The sequence below is a fragment of the Euprymna scolopes genome, chromosome 10 (assembly GCF_053919585.1).
Source record: "Euprymna scolopes isolate OS-2025 chromosome 10, ASM5391958v1, whole genome shotgun sequence".
Lineage (NCBI taxonomy): Eukaryota > Metazoa > Mollusca > Cephalopoda > Sepiida > Sepiolidae > Euprymna > Euprymna scolopes.
In genome coordinates, this window is record NC_136491.1 from 155,713,046 (window position 1) to 155,737,384 (window position 24,339).

General features: G+C 36.0%; 1 protein-coding gene across 1 annotated transcript in view; it reads left to right on the forward strand.

Moving 5' to 3' along the window:
- The window catches only part of LOC145286323 (protocadherin Fat 4-like), a 342,844-nt gene that overhangs the window by 11,300 nt on the left and 307,205 nt on the right, over positions 1-24,339 (forward strand). Inside the window, exons 3-4 of the mRNA XM_080135245.1 lie at positions 12,656-12,819; positions 20,161-20,220. Of these exons, the coding sequence (XP_079991371.1) occupies positions 12,656-12,819; positions 20,161-20,220 (224 nt within the window). The remainder of the gene's footprint in view (positions 1-12,655; positions 12,820-20,160; positions 20,221-24,339) is intronic.

A 24,339-nucleotide genomic window follows, 5' to 3' on the forward strand; every position in this document is an offset into this window, starting at 1 on the left:
AAAAAAATTCGATAAAATATGCTTCCTACATGGTGGATTAAAACCACATAGCAGATCGTCATCTATTTTTCTTTGTTTTATTGTTTGTATTGCGTTTGCCTAGAATCCTCACATTCATCATTTGATAATTCGATTTCATTTGTAATGCCACTAGTCATTTTTTTTTATCCAATTCTTTGTCATAAGCCTATTATATGATATGCAACCATATTGATTAAGTCCAGATGCTTTGGGGCTTCAGTTAGTTATTTTTTTTATTTATTAAAACTAATTTTATCTTTGGAACCTCATTATGGTATGACATATTTTTTTATTAAAATTCTGTTCATTCTTTGATAGTTCATTAATTCTTTTAGAAATAGATTTTAGATGGTTAGATGGTTAGAATTATTATGTGCAATAAATTATGATTCGGTTTCCAAACGCAATGTAATATACAAAAAATTAACTACACTTTGATTTATATTTATAGATATTTTAAGATACGAGGTACCTTAAATAAGTTTCCAGACTTATCCAGAAAATTAACTACACTTTGATTGATGCCAATAGATATTTTAAGATTTATTTTCTGAAAAAATTTCTGCCGCTTTTTCCCCTCCATACTAGTTCCAGAGGTTGTAATTAATAAAAAGCAAGACATCGTCCCTATATAGCCCTAATAATAATTCAGGATTATCTTGATGCAATTCCCTTAGTATATAAAGCCCCATCAAATTGGTGATTTGTGCCAAATCTGGACATCCCATAATAATGCCAAAATTATCTATTCTATTTTCCTTGTTCACAGATTATTATTATGTGTAATTAATGTTCTTCTAGTTATATATAAGTTGGTTACATTAATATCGGTTATGCAACAATGCAACAAGGAAGTATATATATATATATATATATATATATATATATATATATATATGAGTCAATGTCAAACATAATGAATTTGCTATTGATATATATATATATATGTATATATATATGAGTCAATGTCTAACATAATGAATTTGCTATTGATATATATATATATATATATATATATATATATATATATATATATATGTATATATGAGTCAATGTAAAACATAATGAATTTGCTATTAATATTTTTATTGTTATTTTTTATATTTCAAGCAGACTTCCGCTCTTGGTCACAAAAAAGTATCAAAAAGAAAAAGAAAACCGTTGAAAGAACTAGAAATTTGTAGTGTGGACAGCGTTCATTCCTAGCAATCATGTTCGAAAAAGTTCGCGTGAATTATTTTAGCCGTTTGTGGAAAAACATTGTGTTTTTTAATATTTTTTTTTAATGTTGCAACGTAAAAGCGTTGAAATCGAAACTAGAGGGTGATGCATTTGATGTAATCCCCAGTCTAGATATAACCGCAGATAATTATGATGTAGCTCTAAAATTGTTAAGGGAAAAATATTTGAACCCTGATTTGATTAAAAATCAGATATTTGAGGAAATTATTCCTCCTCCGTCTGTTATAACGGATTTTAAAATTTTGAAGTCGTTTCTCGAAAAAGTTAAGAGAAATTTGGCTGAGCTCGGTAAGTCCTATGGGACTGATTTTTTTACTGAAAGTGGCGCCTCAGGGGCAGTGATAGCTCACATAATATTTGCTAAGTGTCCTAATGCCATTAGAAGAGAGTTGATGAATAGAAGTGGAGAAAGATACCCTTCACTAAATAATATTATGTCGCATGTATTTGAAGTAATGGAATACCTATTAGCCACCCCGCTCAAGATTCGTCGGGAAAATTGCGCGACAAAAATGGCGCCTTCTTCACCTAAGATGAAAGCCAAGATAGCATCTTCTTCCCCAAGAGAAGGGGGTGCCACTTTATCTTGTAAACTGTGCCATGCTACAGATCATTCTATCAAGAACTGTAGTAAGTTTCATATCTTTGAAGCAAAGTGTCGAAAGGCTAAACAGTTAAATTTATGTACTCGGTGTTTAGGTGAGTATGCAGAGGCACCTTGTAGTAGTAAGGGTTTTCCTTACCCGTGTGTGATATGTGGGTTGAGAACCCATTTTACCGTCATGTCTCCTAAAGGAAATAAAACCTTTGTGGGCCGAACTACATATTCTGAATTACAGAATAGTATTTTTCTCGTCATCAGAACATCTATGAAGCACACGGACGACCAGTCTATTTCTTCTGTTTAATAGATACTAGGTCACAACATTCGTTTTTCGGCCAGAAAATTCTCAGTAAATTGTGTTCTGATAAACCCATAAACCAGAAGAAGGTCAATATGGCGGTGAACACACTTATCGGGAGTGCCTCCTTAAAATTGAAGGAGTGCTACATATCGATCAAATTGGGGAATCAAAACCCCTTTAAATTTGCAGCTATATTCTCCCAAAATTTAAATTTAAAATTCGAAGTCGATAACTTCAATAAAGTTGTTGATAACTTATCTCAGGAAGGTTTCCGGCTATATCCCGGATATAAAAATTTGAATGGAACCTACCTTATGGGGATTATTAGATTGGACCTTCTGAGCAAGTTAAAGGATCTACAAACTTGTTGAGTGTCTTAATGGAAATGCATGGCGGCATGAAAAATTCACAATTCCGTTTTGCGAGAGCCGACATTTTTAAAAAAAAAAGATTTGCACAAGGCAGAATCGCCTCCCTTCGATTATAAAATCACTTCCGCAATCCAACAGTTATTTGCTAAATCCGACACTCTCTTATGAGGACAGTTTGAAGCCTTTCTTTTCCGAGTCCACGGTCGAGCGTGGGGTTGAAACATTGCTCAGTCTCGATTCATTAGGTATTAAAGAAGAGGCTAAGTTGTCGGTTGTGGACAAGGAAAAAATAGAAGAGTTCAAAAACTCTATCATATGGGAGAAGGGAAAATATCACGTAGACTTACCATGGTATCATGACAGGATCCCACTGGTAAACAGTAACTTTGTGACTTCCTTGAATGGACAAAGTGGCAGAGTCCTTAGAAAGAAAGGGAATGTATAATGAGTTCCTCCAAGTGTTTGAGGATTATGAGGAATGTGGAATAGGGGAGCAGTTTTTCGTCCCACCTGGAAAGTATGAAGATTATATTTGGGTTCCACATAGACCCGTTATTAAGGAGGGAACTGGAGTGACGACAAAAATTCGTCCCGTATTCAACTGCTCACTAAAACGTCGAGAGGGGATGTCAATTAATGACGCTGCCTACATGGACGTGAAGTTATCTGCCAAATTATTGGATTTATTGCTGGGATTCAGGAAAAATGAATATGTCCTTCTTAGTGATATAAGAAAGGCATTTTTGCAAATTCGTCTTAAGTCGGAAGAGGATAGAAACAGATTTTGTTTTTTCCTTAAAAAAGGTGACAAATTATGTATTATAGGTACAAGACAATTATATTTGGGTTCAATGCTAGCCCCTTCATTCTGAACTTCATTTTGAAATTCCATGCGGAAAAATATGCCAAGGATGCAGCATCGCATGCTATTTCCAACAAATTTTATGTGGATAATCTCGTCACTACCAGTTGTGACAGAGAGTCCCTACTTGCTATTTATAATAATGTTCGTAGTAGACTGTTAGAGGCAGGCTTCGATTTACGATCCTGCAATTCCAACTGTTCTAAGATACAAGAAACAATGTTGGAGGATGAAACTATTTCTTCTCCCTTCCCAGCCTTTGAGAAGGTATTGGGTTACTTATATGATCCTGTTTGGGACACGTTCAAAATTTCTCCCACTTTAGTGGACCCCGAGGTTAATACCAAACGGGGGATTCTTTCGCAAATATCAGGAGTGTATGACCCTTTGTCTATGCTACTCCCTATCACGATACAGGGGAAGATCATTGTCAGTTCGATCTGGAAAAGCAAGTTGTCGTGGGATGAGCGGATACCCAAAGAACTCTATAAGCTGTGGCAAACCCATGCCAAGGATTTAAATGACTTGGGGAAGTTTGAATTTCCCAGGCGCGTATTGTCGGAAAATCAGTCTGTCGAATTTATCTGTTTCTGTGATGCATCGAAAAACGCGTACGGATTCACCCTGTATGCGAAACAGGGAGTGAATTGTTCTCTGTTGTTTGCAAAGGCCAGAGTAGCCCCGATTAAGGGGAAGTCACTTCCCACTTTGGAACTATTGGCTATGTTTTTAGCTCTTAAGGTAGCCCTGCAAGTTTTAGGCGCTCTGGGGCCCCTTAATATTGATAATTTTTTCCTGATATCTGATTCCCAAGTTGCCCTCTCATGGATCCTCAACGGTAAAGGATCCAAGGAAAATATATTTATTGAAAACAGGATCGCAGAGATCCAAAATTTTTCAGAAGATATTAATATCAAATTTGGCATTCTACCGAAATTAAAATATGTTTCTTTGTCGGAAAATCCGGCAGATCTTCTTACTAGAGGTATCAATACTTCTAAATTTTCCCAGTTATTCAATTTTTAGATGTATGGTCCGGAATGGCTAAATAGAGATGGCATTGATTGGTCAATCTCACCCTTACCTTATCTAAACGAAACTAATAAAAAAAGCACGTCCTTCTGAAAATACCTTCCCGTTGGATATTACATGGTATTCCAGCTTATCTAAGGCAATCAACGTCTTAGAAAAAGTGTTGAAATTTTATGATTTGTTACGTCACCGTAGTGCTGACAATTCTAATATGCAAATAGAGGCTTTCCCTCTGGAATTAGGTTACTTTAAAGAACCATTCGGGAAAGTGCCTCCCCCTAGGGTTACTGCCCTAGGGTTATTCTTTGATGGGTTAATTAGAACCAGAGGTAGGATACAGAATTCTGATATTCTGCCCTTCGAGGTCAAGTTTCCCCTTTTGTTGGGAAAATATCATTATTTATCAAAACTGGCGATTAAGGAAATTTAAATTTTAATATCAATCTGTGTGTGCCATTGTCTGTTGTCAATCTTCAGTTTAAACTTCAAACTTTTCATGCACCCAGACATAAGCTAATTTCCACTATATGGACTGATCTGAAAACTGATCAAAACCACTCCCCTAAGGTATCTTGATGATTAACTCCTACGCAGCTAAAATGGTACCAGCTGTCACAAGAAACAAGAATGTTTAAACATTTACCTAGCAAATAAGCATAAAAATATATAGGAAAACGCGTTTATTATTTTTTAAAAAATCCAAATTATACATCGGGTATGAAGTTGACTTCCTTTTTTTTTCTTAAACGAAAGTGACTTTGTTTGATAAAATTCCTGCATTATTTTTTCTAAAGAATAAAATTGAATAAAGTTAAATAACCTGAAAAGGGTTGATATGCCGTAAAACAAAAACAACCAAACAACCATATCTTGGAAACTACTCGCTTGCTGGAATGGGTGAAAAGTCGATTGTCTGCCCTTGTTGACTGGACGTATAATAAATATAATTAGAAGCATCCGACAAGGCCAAACTATTTGCCAAAAACTTTGCAGCAAATTCTACCTTGTGCGATGAAGGCTATCAACTCCCCATATTCCCTCCTATAACAGACAACACACTATGCAACATACAAATATCTGTGCGTGAAGTCGCCAAGCTAATCAAGAACCTTGACTCCAGTAAAGCAACTGGTCCTGACGGTATTCCAGTTATAGTGTTAAAAAAATTACAACCAGAACTTGCCCCCATACTTACAAAACTGTTTAAGCGTTGTCTTAAGGAGAAGTGCTTCCCAACACCCTGGAAAACCTCATCAGTATGCCCTGTATTTAAGAATTCAGGTGAAAAGTCATCTCCCTCTCAGTACAGACAAGTAAGTCTCTTGTGTATAGAGAAGGTCAACCACCTCAGCAGAAATAACCTTCTTAGCGACACGCAATATGGTTTCTGTTCTGCTAGATCTACAGCAGATGTGCTAACGGTTATATCTCATAGGATTAGCAAATCTCTCAACAAGGCTTCATTTATAGGGCAATTGCTCTCGACATATCAAAGGCCTTCGATAAGGTATGGCATAAAGGACTACTACACAAGATTTCCAGCTACGGTATAACTGGAAATGTTTTCTCTATCATTAAATCATTTCTCTCTGATTGGCTCATAAGAGTAGTGGTTGATGGGCAGAAATCAGAGGCCCACAGTATTAATGGTGGAGTCCCTCAGGGGTCCATACTGGGCCCAACTCTCTTCCTGATCTACATCAATGATCTCCCAAAACACATACTAAAATCTTTCGTTGACATCTATGCTGATGACACGACCATCTATGGCAACACATCAAGGCCGTAAATGATGATGTTCTCTCTGATTCTCTCTCCTCTGATCTTGAGCGCATGGTACAGTGGGGAAAGAGGTGGCTGGTCACCTTTAATGCATCTAAGACCAAGCTTCTATCTCTACATCATAAACACTCTGATCCCCATATGGCATCAATTGAAATGGATGCCTCTCGTCTAGGGGAGGCCCCATGTTTTGATAAGCTTCTAGGTTTGATCTTTACTCCTGATCTTAAATGGAACACATACATCAAGTCTGTGGCCAAAGTCGCTGGGAAAATGGTGGGATCCTTCTACTGCTCCAGAAGATATCTCACTAATGATGCAATTCTCTATCTATATAAGAGCCAAGTACGTCCAAAGATGGAGTACTGCTGCCACATCTGGGCGGGAGCTGCTAAAAACAGCCTATCCTGCTTTGACAGAGTACAAAATAGACTTCGTGGCTTGGTGGGGATGCCCTTTTCTCAACCCTGCAACCTCTCTCCCACAGAAGAGACGTAGCGAACCTGTCTTTGTTCTATCGTTATTTCCATGGCAAGTGCTCGTCTGAGCTCCATTCTCTGGTCCCCCCTCGTCAATCTTTTACAAAAAACACCCGACTAGCTGAAACCACCGTCAATAATTTTCCCCACTCCTTATCTGTGTCTACATCAAAATGTAGATTCCATGAACAAAGCTTCTTTCTTAGAACTGCACGCCTGTAGAACTCTGTTCCGCTTGCCTGTTTCCCTCTCGACTTCAACCTGGATGTCTTCAAGTCCAACACAAACAAATTCCTGATGAACCGCCCCCTAAGTAATGACACCTTATCAATTCTCCAATACTATTGATACACTATCCCACTGATTACTGTACACACAATAACCCTTATCCCCGAGTGGCCATTGGGCCTTGATAAGTGAAGAACTTCATGTAAAAAAAAAAATCCTTTAATTCAGTTGACTTATACAATTCTTGACAGTATCTGTTTCGTAGCGCAAAATACATCACTTAATTATTATATCAATCCATGAATCTATTATGCCCTTAACTCATCAGAAGAAATAGCAACAATCCGTCAAAAAGAAATGAAGTGTGATTTGACATGATTAAAATCCGAAAATTGGAAGAGACGCTGCATATACCTTTAATATGTTTTCATTACGCCATTTTGAATTTTATAAAACAAAGTTATTAAAGCCAACTATTCGTGCTAACAATCTACATTAATTTATGAATCTTCTACCAAAAAGTTCTATTTAATAATTAGTAAATTTATTAATTCTAATTTGTGTATACACACTTATGAAAATAACATCAACAAATTATAAACTATTATACATGTTTGCATGTACGAAACTAAACTAAGCTTTAAAAAAACGATTGATCATTACGATTATTATAATTAATCGATTGATTTTAATTGAAAACCATACATAATTCAATTCTGTTGACTATTATAATCAAGCTTATTATTATTACAATTATAATTATACATTATTATATTATATTTTTATTTTTGAATTTGTTTATATTATGGAAACCTGAAGGCACATGTTGTCTGATTCTTGTTTCAAAGTTATAGGAAATGTGATTCAGTAGGATAACCAATGTATAATCGGGATTTATCCATTTTAAGAACAGTGTTGGGATTTTCCCAACTGTAGATGGTAACAAGATAATGTGACGTTGACAAGAAGAATGGGACATAAACCCAATTAAAAATCGTTATAAAACTTGTATTGAAAGGAAAGAGAAAGCAGGAAAAATCTTTCCTTGCAAAAACCGTCGCGTTTTACGGAACTTATCTGAGCATTCGTCCAGTTAACGATGAATGTTTCGTATGGAGTTCTGGCCGGGTTGAGGAAAAAAAGGAAACATTGAGTTTTTTGGTGCTGCATTTGCGTTCGAAAATTGAATGCCCGAGAGAGCAGACAGACACGTGTCTTCCTCAGGGACCCGAAAGCGAAAGAGGTAGAGAATTCGAAAAAAAAAAAAAAAAAAAAAACGCTCCCGTGATCTAAAATGGAGGCCTATGATTCTTTGTTTTTCATCCAATCATAGGGCATCCCGTTAGTGACTCTTTAATAATTCCAATAAGGCCTGAAGTTACTTGTAAGTAGCTGACTGAAAAATGGTCATGAATGTGTAGCGACATGTAAACCTCTATGTAAAATAAATAAAAGTGTATATATATATATATACATATATATATATATATATATATATATATATATATATACTAGCATTTATTATTATAGAAAAAAATCTATATTGATTATTAAATTGTACCTAACATATATGGTAATGATTTCAAATTAAAAAAAAAATGACTTCGATGCCATCAGCTGCAATCAAAACCAAAATATTCAGTGCTCCAGCTATAGCCATTATTTAGCACTTCAGCCTTCGTCATTATTGTCTGACTCTAGTTAGATTTTTTTTTTTTTTACATAGGCGTCACCACTTATCAAGGTCGAGAGGCCACTCAAGGATAAGTGTTAAAGAGTGAACAGCAGTCAAAAGGGCAATGTAGTAATCGATAGTAATGGAAGTTGGGTAAATTTGTTAACTTAAGTGGAACGACTCATCAGAAACTTGTTTACGTTGGACTTGAAGACAATCCTATTATAGACAGTTGGAAAGCAGGAAAACAGAAGACAATTCCACAGTCGTGCAGTTCTAAGAAAGAAGCTTTGTTCATGGAATCTACGTTTAGGTTTAGGCACAGATAAAGTGTGGGGGGAATTATTGATAGTGTTTTCAGCTAGACGAGTGTTTCTTGTGAAAGTTTGGCGAGGGGGGACCATAGATTGAAGCTCAGTTGAACACTTTCCATGAAAATAACGATAAAGCAGCGACAAACTCGAAACATCTTTTTTGTGAGATAGAGGTTGCAACGAAGAGAAAAGGACATCTCCCACGAGGCCACGAAGGCAGGACAGGTCCTTTCTAGCAGCTCCTGCCCAGATGTGGCAACAGTATTCCATCCTTGGACGTACCTGGCTCTTATATAGATAGAGAATTGCATCAGCAGTGAGATATCTACTGGATCGATAGAAGGATCCCACCATTTTTCCAGCAGCCTTGGCAACTGATTTGATGTACGTATTCCACTTAAGGTCAGGAGTAAAGGTCAAGCCCAGAAGCTTGTCAAAACTTGAGGTCTACCCAAGACGAGAGCCATTCACTCACAATATGGTTTCCGTTCTGCTAGATCTACAGCAGATGTGCTTGCAGTTACATCTCATAGGATTAGCGAATCTCTCTACAGAGGCAACCTTTCTAGGGCAATTGCTCTTGACATATCAAAGGCCTTTGATAGGATATGGCATAAAGGTTTACTTCACAAGATCTCCAGCTATGGTATAGCTGGAAATGTCTGATAAAATAAATAGATAAAAAAAAAATCTAAAAATTAAGCGACTTCAAGCTAAAAATGTATATATACGTGATTCAATTTATTCCTGTCAGGATCAACCGTTTTTGTTTTTTTCAATTTCAATTTTGACCCTTTAGCAGCTATTTATACAGGTTAAAAAAACAAGTCAAAAGTATTCCTGAGATCCAAATACCGTATATATCAAGTTTCAAGTCTGAAGACAAAATATTCAGAGACGACTTTGGAGACATTTCGCACACACACCATCAATGTTATATATATATATATATATATATATATATATATATATATATATATATATATATATATATACACTGTACTTTGGTGTAATTACGCCAAGTCTGGGGTAATAATTGCGCCAACCAGTTAAAAGTGCTTTTTTGATAACCACACATATAAAAAGCACTTTTTATTTGGCGCAATTACCCCCGGATTTGGCACAATTATCCCACAGTATGGTATATATACATATATATATATATATATATATATATATATATATATATATATATATATATAGTCTTTGAAGTTTTTAACCTTTAAAACTATACAAAAAAATAAAAACATATTTTTTATCATTCATTAGAAAACCATCTAGTCAGTAAGTCATTTACTCACCTGCAATCACTGCATCAACTCGCTCTTGAATTTACTATAGTACTAATAATTTATTTTTTAAGGGGTCATTAGTTGTTTACCATTAAACACCGTTTCGGGGATTTAAAAACAAAACAGTATATTACATCATGGCTCCCCAGCAGTGTTGATCAAACACCACCTACCTTAATCTTAGGAAGAAGACATGTTACAAACATTTGATCCAATTTCCTATTCTTAATTGCAATTACTAACCTTTTCATACTATAAAAATGAATTTATTACCTGTGTGATTCATCAATTTCCAAATTTAAAATGGATATATCTTTTAATTTATCGGTCTTGTATTTATAAGATTAGGATTAATCCATTTAACTATTTATCACCCCACTATGATTAGTATTTTATATATTTACATTCTTATTCAAAATTAAATATGTAAAGGTCAAAAATATTTATACATATATACATTTTTTAAAAAATTTATTATATGTAATTATAAATACATTTTGTACATTGCTAATATAGTTTTGGATTTCCTTTATTGATATATTCTGGTTAATCTTAAACGATTCAAAAGCATCAGGGTAACGAACAAATGCTGTATTTAACTGTTTAAATATTTTATTTTTATCCCCACCTTGTTTTATCATCCTTATTACTAAGCTAGAAACTGGTGGTACAAAATCTGTTAGTTTTAAAGTAACGCGAGCTATTCTCAAAAACTCTGACATAATGGTTCCATAAAACATAAAGCAGGTACTATCTTTATGCGGCATACGTACTATTTGAAAGAGGAAAACGTTTCTTTTATCAAATATTTTATAAAGAAAAATCCCATCCTCAATTTTTATATCTAAATCCAGAAATGTAGCCTGCTGTCCTCTATGTTTACAATTCAATTTTAATTCGTTTGGATATATAAAATGCTTATTTTTTTCGAATTCATCATTATCGTTTATACATATAAGGTCATCTATAAATCTCCTACATCCATGAAAGTTATATGTTTTAGATATATCAGTTTTTAATAGTAATGACATGTGTATATATATATATATATATATATATATATATATATATATATATATATATATATATATATATATATATATATATATTCGAGTCTATGTAAATACAAATTTGCCCAAAATAGTGCAGGATCCAATCCCATTGGGATACCTATCGTTTGGAGTAATATTTTATTTCCTATTTGAAAATAGCATTCTTTAATAAGATGACTTATAAGTAATTTTAAAATACCTTTAGAAACACTAGTTTTGATATTTTTATTTTTACACCAGAAAGCTTTAGAGTTTGAAAAGTCTATATATTTACCTTTTACACCTTCAAAAGCCAAATCTACAGTATCATTTAATTCTTTTATAAGTTTTTCGTGCGAAATTTTAGTATATAGCGTACTAAAATCATAAGTAGCTATAGATTTTGCTTTTATTCTGGAATTTATTTTATCTAATTTTTCTTTCACTGGTTGGGAATTATTTACTACCCAAAATAGATTTATATTACTATAGAATTTTCTTTTCAGGTGAAAATTATTTATTTGATTTATAATTAATTTATATATTTTAGATATAGCTTTACTTAAAGGTTTAGTGATGCACGTCTTTGAACCTACAATAAATCTAGCACTAACTGGATTCTTGTGCATTTTAGGTATCCAATACATACATGGAAGATTTTTGTTTTTTTCTTCTAACTTTAATCCTACTTTTTCACTAATAATACTATTATTCAGAATAATGCTATCTAAATTACTATTACTTACTTTATAGGTATCTGAAACGTTACCTATAATTCCTACTTCTATCAATAAACGTTGTATATAATATTTTTACATATAAAAGTTATATTATTTGTCGCTTTATCAATCGGAACTATTACAAACTTATCTTGAAGTATTTTAAGTTCCTCCAGTATTTCTGAATTTTTTAAAAGAGGATTAGTTTTTCTAGGGTGTTTAAATTGTTTTATATGTTTAACCTTTTCATTTACGCATTCAAGTATATTGTTTTTTCCATGCATCAAATGTAGACTGTGCTGATTTATATTTCTTTACCATAGACATAATAAAACCTAGTGCTTTAGTTACTTCTTTAACGCATTTAGTGTAATTTAGGCATTTAGGCTCACTATAATTCGGACCCTTACCAAAGAGTTTTCTTAATTAAGAATTATTTACTATCTTTAAATCTCCTGTAATTACATGTTTTATCTCATTATTATAGAAAGGAGAGAAATTACATTCAGATTCTGGAATATTTATAATATTATCATTTATATTTTATATGTTCTACCGTTATATATATATATATATATATATATATATATATATATATATATATATATATATATATATATATATATATATGATGTATCCACATATAAAGACAGTTGAGAAAGTTTTTATTGATCCTTTTAATTCTTCTTTTGTTTCTTTTAGTTGGCATGAATCTCTTGGATTTCAACATATCAAAAGCTCGGATGACTTTAGAAATTAAAGATGCCAAACTACAAAATGTTTTCAAACTGGCCAAGAATAAAAGCACAACAATGTGGCAGTTAAAATTGAATCAGTCCATCGACTTGGATGAAAAACGATACACGGTCAGTAATTGGTTGATCTAATTAAATTTACTTGGCGAAAAATAATCATGCGTCAATTGTCATGTAGGGAAAGGGATGGTAGAAATTTACAGAGAAGAGGACACAGTAGCTCAGCAAATTTACTTTTAATTGTTGTACTGATTAGCCTGGTGGAGTGTTCAGCTATGGACAACATCACTTAGAGAAAATGCACCAAGGCTCACATAAGCTAGTTTAGGATAGTCATACAAAGAGGATTTCATTCGTATACTAATTCATTCCAATTTACAGGACAAAACAACAAAAAAAAAAATAATCAAACTTCATTTGTTGTAAATAGAAATTTACAGAGTAGCAAAATTGTGGGTGCATTTATCACCACACTTAAAAATCTATTCCGAGGCTCAGATACATGAATATTTAAAAATTATGTTTATTTTATTTTATTTTATTTTATTATTATTTTTAGAAGACTGGACATAATTATTGAAAATGTGATCAGGTGATTAAAATTTAATTTTTTTAACCACGGTGTTTAACAAATTAAAAAAAATCATGCAAGATGCAGTTTTAAAATGATTAAACGTGTTTTATTTTATAATTTAACATTAAAAACATTGAATAATAAAAGTAACATATGTATTGTTGGTACTGTGCTGAAATGATAATGTTATTTTATTGAAAGCCATTCTTAAGATGGGGGGGTGTTTTGTAACTATTCTGTGCTTCCACCATACAATTAAAAAAAGAAAAAAAGATATCGTAAAACTTTAATTAAACCTTAAAAACTATTTAAAAATAGCGCGGTACCAAAAATGCACAAGCACCAAAAAAATAAAAACCAAATTTTGGTTTAATTTTACAATAGATCATCAAAATCAGCAGTGAAGTAGTTTTTTGTACTGTCTGCGTAGACACTGGTGCTTTACTGGTGCAGGAATGAATAAAAGATCTGAGATATATCATATTGTCCATTGAGGAGATTGTAGCCCAAATTAGATCATCTTTAATCGTCGGCACTCCAGGAAGAAAAGGTTAAGCTTTTTGAGTTGGCTTTCATAGGACAAATCCGATAGACCAGTTTTAGGAACCAGTCTTTGAACTCTCTCCAATTCTGCATATCACATATTAGATATGGAGAAGAGATTTGACACCATACTCTAAAACTGGTGTGACGACTTCTTACTACATTAATACATCTGATATCACCTGTTTAATATTATGGACTCGTCCAGGTACCAATAAAATTGATTTAAGTAATTTATATCTGATGTTAGTAAAATTGTGTGGTTCCTGCAACAGATCCCGTGAAGATCAAAGCCCAAAATCAGTTCAGCATCCTACTTCGTTGTCCTAAACAAGGTTTTGAGTTTGCTACCACAACGTTTCTTCCAGACTTGTGTTGATGCAGGAATGAATAACAGATACTGAGGTATATTATAATGACTATTGATGGAATTGCAGACCAAAATGAAATCACCACGTAAGCATTGGCACTCAAGGAAGAAAAAGTGAAGCTTTTTAAGTCAAGTAACTAGTTTTAAGTCAGCTTTCATGAGATCCAATAGACCCTGCGCCATTCAAGTAACTAGTTTTGAACTCTCTCCAGATGCTGGATATCACGTGTTAGATGTGAAAAAGAGGGTTTGACACCATATTCTAACCCGACGGTCTGATGACCTCTTACTTCATTAATACATCCGTTATAACCTGTTATCCCTGTCTAATATTATGGACTCGTTAATATACAAAGCAAATTGATTTAAGTAGTTTATATCTGATGTTAGTAAAGTTTTGCGGTTCCCGCGACAGACCCTGTAAAGTGAGATCCTAGAATCAGTTTAGCAGTCTTGAATCGTCATGCCTGGTCAGTCAATGTTCGGGATGTGATAAACTTGTTGGAAAGAGTCAGCTGTAGGGAAAATCACAACTTACTTGGCTAGCATCTGTGCGTGCTTCAAAGGGTCGGTCGTATAAAATAAAAAAAGTGAGAAAAGAAAGGCTAAAATGACGACACCCAGTTGGTTTTATGGCCAACAGTCACGTAAGCAATGCAGACTGTCGGTGGTTATATGCAAATGAGCTAGGTGAATAAAAACGGACATGAAGCGAATAGGGGACGACTTGGTCAAAGGTGTGCTATATGCATTGTCGTGTGCAAGTCAACATGAAAGAGTGTCGAGTTTTAGAGTTGGAAGTTTTTTTTTTTTTTTTTTTTAATTACATTTTCACCCCAAACAAGGCAAATTGCCACTTTGGTGTAGGGGGCTACTATCAGGGGCAACAACTACTGGGGTACTATGTAGGGATTTTGGCAGCAAGGTGTCCGTTCACGTTACACTTGAACTTCTGCACGTCAGTACTGTTGGGGAAGCAGGGACCTGGAATGGAATTCCAGAGTCTAGCGGTTCTGGGGAAGAAACTACTGGAGTAAAAGGATCTTTTACATCTAGGGATCTCTACAGTGTGGGGGTGGGATTTAGCAGACTGTCGGGTTTGTCGAGGGTGCACACGTCGTGGGGGCACAAGTGATTGCAGTTCGTCAGAGCATTCACCACTAAAATACTTGTAGAAAAGGCAGAGGGATGCAACATTTCGTCGATGGGACAGAGGCTGAAGCTTAGATGCCAGTTCAGGGCCTATCAGGTTTGCGACTCTCTTTTGAACCTTGTCAAGGAGCGAGAGACTAGTAGCAGATGCACCAGCCCAGATGTGGCAGCAATACTCCATACATGGGCGAATGGTGGCCTTATAGAGGTACAGGATACTTTCGGGTGTTAGTAGTTTTCTAGCACGGTAGAGAGAGCCCACCTTTCTTGCAGCGGCGCTGGCAATGCTTTCAATGTAATTGTTCCAACTCATGTTTCCTGTGAATTGTTAGGCCAAGGAGTTTGAAAAATGGACTCTCAGATAAAGAGTCTTTGGCCATTGCTATGGGTGGTAGAGAGGGTTTCTTATAATTATTGAATGAAACTAGTTTAGTCTTGGCAGCATTGAACGCGACCAACCACTTTTGTCCCCATTCCACTACAGATTGGAGGTCTTCCTCTAGTGTTTCTGCCATTTCTTTAGAAATGTGTTCATTCGTCTTCCTGTCGTGCCTGCCATAGAGTGTAGTGTCATCAGCATATATACCCATCTCAGAGGCAATGTTGTCGGGGAGGTCATTTATGAATATCAGGAACAATAGAGGTCCAAGGATAGAACCCTGGGGCACCCCCGCATTTATATCATATTGTTTAGATGTACGACCGTTGAGGACAACCTGGATTTTTCTCTTATCTAAGAAGGATTTTTATGTTAAGTATTCTACCAGTGATACCGTATGATCTGATTTTACTGAGGAGACCCTCATGCCATACCCTGTCAAAAGCCTTAGATATATCTAGAGCTACCGCTCTGCCCTCCCCCGCTTTGTCCAGTGAATGGTATATACGTTCAGAGAGAACAGTGAGGATGTCTGCTGTGGAACGGGCTTGTCTAAATCCATATTGTTTGTCAGTCAGTAGTTTAGCATCTGTAAGATGATGGACTAGAGCATGGTTAATTATGGTCTCAAATATTTTGGCAAAAAGTGGGAGGAGGCTAATGGGGCGATAATTTGATGGGTCTGTCCTTTCATCAGAATTCTTGAATACTGGTACAACAGAAGCAGTTTTCCAACAGACAGGAAAGCAAGCTTCATTAAGGCATTTGTTGTAGAGTTTGGAGAGAATTGGAGCTACTTCGGCTGGGCACTTTTTTAATAGCACAGCTGGGATAAGATCGAGTCCACATGCTTTTGAGGTGTCAAGGTTTTTTATGATAGCATGCACCTGAGCAGGGGTGGTTTTTAGATCGTCTAGTGTGGCGTCTGTCCGCATAGGAAAGTCAGGTAGGGGGTGGTTGGAAGGGTCCAGTGTGGAGTTTGAGGCAAACCGACTGGCAAGCATGTTAGCCTTGTCGGTTGCTGAGGAGACAACCTCGTGATTGTTGGTTAGTGGGGGAATTGTTGATTGCCCATTATTTACTACACTGTTGTAGATTTTCCAGAAGTCTCGAGTTCCTAGTTTTTGTGCTTCGATGCGCTTTTTAGTGGTTTCCGTAAATTCTCTCTTAGCTGTCGCTATTTCTTTCTTAACGTTATTTCTAGCTTCTATATACAACAGTGTCAAATTTACCTGAGAAATTGCTAGTTTACCCGAGAAATTGCTAGTTTACCTGAAAAATTGCTAGTTTACCCGAGAAATTGCTAGTTTAGCTGAGAAATTGTTAGTTTAACCATATCAACCCAACTGATCCAGGGTGAATGTCACAACTATGATCATTAGCAAAGTTGTAAATATATAGGTTGCTACAGTTATTTATTTTCAGATTAGATATGTCATATCTTTCTAGAACTTTAACCTGTCTATTTCCTTTACAACTAACTATTTACAACGTCCCTCTCTCTAAGCTGACATTTTTAAAGAACTTTTGTTCATCCCAAACAAGGCATATTGTCACTGAAGTGTAAGAGACTACTGTGATAGTGACCAGGTTTATAGGGAAACCCGGGTGGAGAGTTGGGTTTGTTCACATTACATTTAAATTCGTGCATGTTGATACAACCAGGGAAACAAGGAATAAAGAGGAAATTCCAAAAGCAAGCAGTCTAAAAAAGGAAGCTATTCAAGTAGAAAATCTTTTGACATCTTGAGACCTCCGTAATGAAGCAGTTGGATTTTGCTGCTTGCTGAGTAGTTTTGAAGTACTTACATTAAGAGGGGACGAGTGAATTAAGTTCATTGGAACACATTCTATGGAAGTACTTGTAAAACAAGCAAAAAGATGCAATGCTGCAGCGATGCAACTGAGGCTGGAGGCTGGTAAATGGTGTGGGACCTATTACATTGAAAATTCTATTTTGCACCCTGTTTAAAATGGAGAGGATAATGCTTGGTGTGTCATCCCAGATGTGGCAACAATACTTCATGTACGGATAAATAGTGGCTTTATACTGGCAGGTGTGAAACGTTTTATGGTGTGACAGAGAGAAATTACCTTCTTTGCAGTAGACTTTGCAGCATCTTCTATGTATTTATTTCATGGAACACGTGCATCAAGTCTGTTGCATTGGTCGCTGGAAAGATGGTGGGATCCTTCTACCGCTCCAGAAGATATCTCACTACTGATGCAATTCTCTATCTATATAAAAGCCAAGTACATCCAAGGATGGAATACTGTTGCCATATCTGGGCAGGAGCTGCTAAAAGCAGCCTATCCTGCCTTGACAGAGTACAAAATAGACTTCGTGGCTTAGTGGGGGATGCCCCTTTCTCTACCCTGCAACCTCTCTCCCACAGAAGAGACATAGCCAGCCTATCCTTGTTTTATCGTTATTTCCATGGCAGGTGCTCGCCTGAACTCCAATCTCTGGTCCCCCCTCGCCAATCTTTCACGAAAAACACCCATCTAGCCGAATCCACTGTGAAAAATTTCCCCCACTCTTTATCTGTACCTAAATGCACGCCTGTGGAACTCTGTTCCGTCTGCCTGCTTCCTACCGGACTACAACTTGGATGTATTCAAGTCCAACGTTAACAAATTCCTAATGAACCGCCCCCTTAAATAAACACTTCATCAAATCTCCACACTAACGTAATGTACTTGCAATAACCCTTATCCCTGAGTGTCTTCCGGGCCTTGATAAGTGGTGATCACTATGTAAAAAAAAAAAAAATATTGCGTGAGAATGTCGGATCGAGGATTATTGGCAAGGATCCTATCCATCATGATAATCAGAGTCTGTAAAAGGTTTGTTTTTAATAATTATTAAAGTAAAAGTGCTTTGTTTTGGTAACATTCAAATAACCATCCAGTTTGACTCCATTCTATTACAGACTGGAGGTCATTTTCTAAGGATTAAGCCGTTGCCTTGGATGTGTGTGTATTCCATTTTGGTCACATGTTGAGAATAGAGCATGTTGTCAACAGCAAATATACTCCTCACACTCCAAAAATTTTTTAAAAATAAATAGCAAAATTTAAGATCATTTCTGAAATATTAATGATTCCCACGTAGATTAACTGTAGAGCCCTCTACTCTTAAAGTTTATTCCCTAGAAGTGCTTAACTTTGGAATTCCCTCCCTGTCTCCTGTTTCCCTTGACTGTAATGTGGACAGATATCTCGCTGCTCAACTTAACTCCCTACTTAGAGTACGGGCATGATCCCTAATTAATAATATCTCCTTGGATTTCAATGGCAAGTTTAAAATAAAAATGTCAGTTCTGATGTTATCAAAAGATTATGAAATTTGAGAGAAGGAGGGATAGACCTGATCAGAGATAAGGCAATTTAGAAATCACTTTCTGAAAACTGTTCAACATATGTCCGCATGTGAAGCAGATGCTAAAAATATATAGAAGCGGAACTTGGCATCTTAAAATCAACCAAGGGATAAAATTAGATGCGCTTGATTGCAAATGCCTTGGACGAATTCATGGTATCAAATCGAGTGATTGAATTACAAATCAAGAAGTCAGAAATCACACTAACCAGCAGGTAGTATCGTCAATAATCTGCAAAGAACATCAAGGCTGGCTTGGAATTGCAAACTGCTTTAATAGACTCCTGATAGAAAAAGAAGGAAAGCAAGACCAAAATTGAACTGAAAACAGACAATCGAGAGAGATTTGATTGCAATGAGAAGAAAGCGGATCAAAAACAATGGTATAGCTTGAATGTCTCATGCCTCGCAAGATGCATGAGACATTCCCAAGTTTAAGTAAGGCTTCTCAGCTTTGCTTGGTCCATGCACTATTTCACCATTTGTAAGAATGTCATTACCAACCATTTTCCATCCTTTCCAAGATCGCCTGCCTCAAAAAGTGCACTATAAATAATTTCAACTATTTTGAGAGCGCAAGGCTGAATCAAATTTTCCTCAATTGTGTTTGGGTTTTTTTCTTTCTGATTTGCTATTTCAGGTGCTACGACATACAAAGTTTCAGTAATTTATTGGTTTTCTTCGGTTGAAAACAGCTTTATCATTTTGAGAGCATTCCCATGGTGTTCAAAACATTTTTGTTCTTGTCTTTGTGATAAGGATGAACGTTTTGCAAATGTTGCTTCATCTTTGCTGGTTTCAGAGAATCATTTGTCAAGACTTTACTACAAATAACATATTGATGCCTTTTTCTGATGATGGACGTGAATGCATATTCAATATATGAATGATCGTATTTTCTTTTTTTTTTTTAATACTCATGATGGACTCTGAGTTTTGTAAATAAAAACAAGAAAAGTTAAAACTATAAATGGGTTCATGGTTTAAAATTCTACAACAGTGTTATATTCTTTTTTTTTTTTTTTAATGAATCTGTTTTTATCTCTTTCCAGGATGAATCAATCACAGTGAATTGTCAAAATACAAAACCAATACTTCGAAAAGAAATTGCGGTAAAGATCAAAATATTTTCATTTTGTTCCGGCACCATGTTGCTACCCCATCACAAAAATAAGTTCCATAGAATATAGACAGAACTAAATTTCAGCTTTCTACGTATTTCTCTGCTTTTTTTAATCCAATGCCACCCCATCCCACCAATTTTCTACTCCTATGAATTATATAATGAGCCGTTTACACCTGCCAAATTCGCTTTGTCTAGATCAAACACACAGACACAGAACAAGCACAAACATGATATGACTTTAATACACGTGCATTTCCTGTGACCTCTGACATAGCCTTCCGTTTCCCTTCTCTTCTTCCTCTTTTCTGCTTGGCACCAAGCAGTGCACATGCATAAACCCACACGCTTTATAAGCATGCACTCGGGGGCAGCAAACAGATTTATGAGGTAAAGCGATTGATCCTTCACGAACTTTAATACCAACCAAAAAACAATCGAACATAATCTCTTACCAAGAACAATCAATTATTCATAAAATTCAACTATTGAACATTTATATACATTCAGTTTCACTCATTTTTACACAATGAAACTCATCTGTTCGTGTACACCTACAAATGTTTTCATGTTATCTTGCTTGTATGAATAAATGTTTCTTGTATATTTTTGTAACTCGGTATTTGGTGATAATTAATTATAGTCGGAGTTATTGAACACGTTCTTATTTCTTTACCGATCGCTATATCGGATCCCTATCTGAGGCCACACTGACCTTTTTTTAAAACTGCAGATAACATCTCCATCCATAGCTTACATTTAAATAACAATCCCTCTTCACCAATTCCTTCTTTCTTAATTTCCATCCAGATATGTTGAAATATGATTAATCTTTCTATTTCACCAACTTTTATTATAACTTATCCTTTTGCCCCTTTCTTATATACCTCTCCCCTCTTCTCTCTGCAGTACCCCTCGACTAAACATAACTCATTTGTAAAGATGTTGAACACAGCATACTTCCTCCCTCCCTGCTAGTGGAAATACACACTTTTACTACTTTCCTTATTTCTTTCATCTCTTTTTTCTTCTTTCTTTCTCTTTCCCTTTTCTTCTAAGAATTTTCCATTTTTAATTCCTTTATTTCTGTTACCAGCCGAGTATTAAGTTGGATGTTTTTATCTGTCATCTAAACAGTGTTTGCTTTCTGTACTCTGGATTTTTAAATATCTTAAACATATCTTCACTGTACTGTATATCGATACTCTATGGCTGACTGGGATAGTTTCCGTACATTCATATCTGACCTACCTCTGCATTCCATGTTTAAAAAGGATGTGTCCTCTAGAGTATCAGACCTGACTGAACGGTTAATTATAGGCATAGACCGATTCATATCATCCAAAAAATTCCAACAAAAACCTAACAGCCATCCATGGTTATCCCCTGAATGTGCTGCTGCCATCGTGCACAGAAATCACTTTTTCCATAGCTACCAACGTAATAGATGTACTGAAACTAAAGCTGCTTTCAGAACTGCCAGCAACCACTGTAAAAGAGTAATAAAACATGCAAGAGAGCTATATGCTCAGTCTGTTAAATCCAAAGTAGCTGAGCAGCGGCTTGGTTCCCACCAGTTCTGGCAAATAGCAAATAGGATCCTGAACAGAAGCGTGTGTTCTATCCCAACTATCATCAATGGACCTGAGGTCATCGCATCAGCATCAGACAAGGCCAAACTATTTGCCAAAAACTTTGCAGCTAATTCTACTCTATGCGACAATGACCATCAACTCGCTGTATTTCCTCCTATAACAGACAACACGCTATACAACATACAAATATCTGTGCGTGAGGTCGCCAAGCTAATCAAGAACCTTGATTCCAGTAAAGCAACTGGCCCTGACGGCATTCCAGTTATAGTGTTGAAAAAGCTCCAACCAGAACTTGCCCCCATACTTACAAAACTGTTTAAGCGTTGCCTTAAGGAGAAGTGCTTTCCAACACCCTGGAAAACCTCATCAGTATGCCCTGTATTTAAGAATTCAGGTGAAAAGTCATCTCCCTCTCGGTACAGACCAATAAGTCTCCTGTGTGTCATGAGTAAGTTGTTGAAATCCATATTAAATAAAGAAGTAGTCAACCACCTCAACAGAAACAACCTTCTTAGTGACATGCAATATGGTTTCCGCTCTGCAAGATCTACAGCAGATGTGCTAACGGTTATATTACATAGGATTAGTGAATCTCTTGACAAACGTTTCCTTTCCAGGGCAATTTCTCTTGACATATCGAAGGCCTTCGATAAGGTATGGCATAAGGGCCTACTTCACAAGATTTCCAGCAAGAGTATCACTGGAAATGTTTTCTCAATCATTAAATCATTTCTCTCTGATAGGTTCATAAGAGTAGTGGTTGATGGACAAAAATCAGAGGCCCACAGTATTAATGCTGGAGTCCCCCAGGGGTCCATGCTGGGCCCAACTCTCTTCCTGATCTTCATCAATGATCTCCCTAAACACATACTTAAATCATTCGTTGACATCTATGCTGATGACACGACCATCTATGGCAACATCAAAGGCCGTAAATGACAAAGCTCTCTCTGATTCTCTCTCCTCTGATCTTGAGCACGTGGTACAATGGGGGAAGAGGTGGCTGGTCACTTTTAATGTATCCAAACCTAAGTTTCTATCTCTACATCATAAACACTCTGATCCCCCATCTAGCATCAATTGAAATGGATGGCTCACGTCTTGGAGAGGCTCCATGTTTTGACAAGCTTCTGGGTTTGACCTTTACTCCTGATCTGAAATGGAACACGTACATCAAATCTGTTGCCATGGACGCTGGGAAAATGGTGGGGATCCTTCTACCGCTCCAGAAGATATCTCACTACTGATGCAATTCTCTATCTCTATAAAAGTCAAGTACGTCCAAGGATGGAGTACTGCTGCCACATCAGGGAAGGAGCTGCTAAAAACAGCCTATCCTGCCTTGACAGAGTACAAAGTAGACTTTGTGGTTTAGTGGGGGATGCCCTCTCCCACAGAAGAGATGTTGCGAGCCTGTCTTTGTTTTATCGTTATTTCCATGGCAGGTGCTCGTCTGATCTACAATCCCTCGTCCCCCCTCGCTAATCTTTCATGAGAAACACCCGTCTGGCTGAAACTACTGTCAATAATTTCCCCCACTCTTTATCTGTGCCTAAATCCAAACGTAGATTCCATGAGCAAAGCTTCTTTCTTAGAACTGCACGCCAGTGGAACCCTCTGCCGCTTGCCTGTTTCCCACCTGACTACAACTTGGACGTCTTCAAGTTCAACATAAACAAACTCCTGACAAACCGCCCCCTTAAGTAAGACACTCTATCAAAACCCCCAATACTAATGATTACTACAATACTATCTCATTGATTACTGTACACACAATAATCCTTATCCCTGAGTGGCTTCGAACCTTGATAAGTGGTGGCCCCCATGTAAAAAAAAAGAAAAAACATTTACACGTCATATCTGGTTTTCACATGATATGATTTCACTTATTCTATCTAAAGCTATACGGCACTGAAGTCCCTAATTACTGGTGATATATTTTGAACTCTGAGGCAATATTCCTATTGTACAATTCCTTCACTGTATGCCAGATACGCATATACTACTATTGAACCTGTTACATAATCTTATGTAACCACTTAGACCCTAACGTTTTTTTATGTCTTTATAAGTTTTTCTCATTGCTTATATTTTGTTTTATTGATTTATCCACTATTATCTTTTTTATAGTTTTCTCCATTTTTACACTCTATTGCCTTAAAACAGACCATGCATTGTTCTATCAGAATTCCGCCTCATTTCAATCACGCCTCAGCTTCTCCCCGGGTATATAACTACTATACTATGCCCTATTTTTTGTTTTGTTTTTTTCCTCATCCTTTATGTTTTATATTTCATTTTCATTCCTTCAGTTTTATTTCACATTTCCATCCTAATGTAACCTGAGCTAGATGTCATAATTCTGTAACTTAGCTCCATTGTCTTCTTGTAATGAAAAGCATTAGAACTCAAAATGCCTCGGTATAAAAAGTGTTTATAAGCTTCTTTTTATATGATGTTTTTCCTTATTGAACTGGCAAATAAATTCATATATGCTTATTTTATTTTGTCTT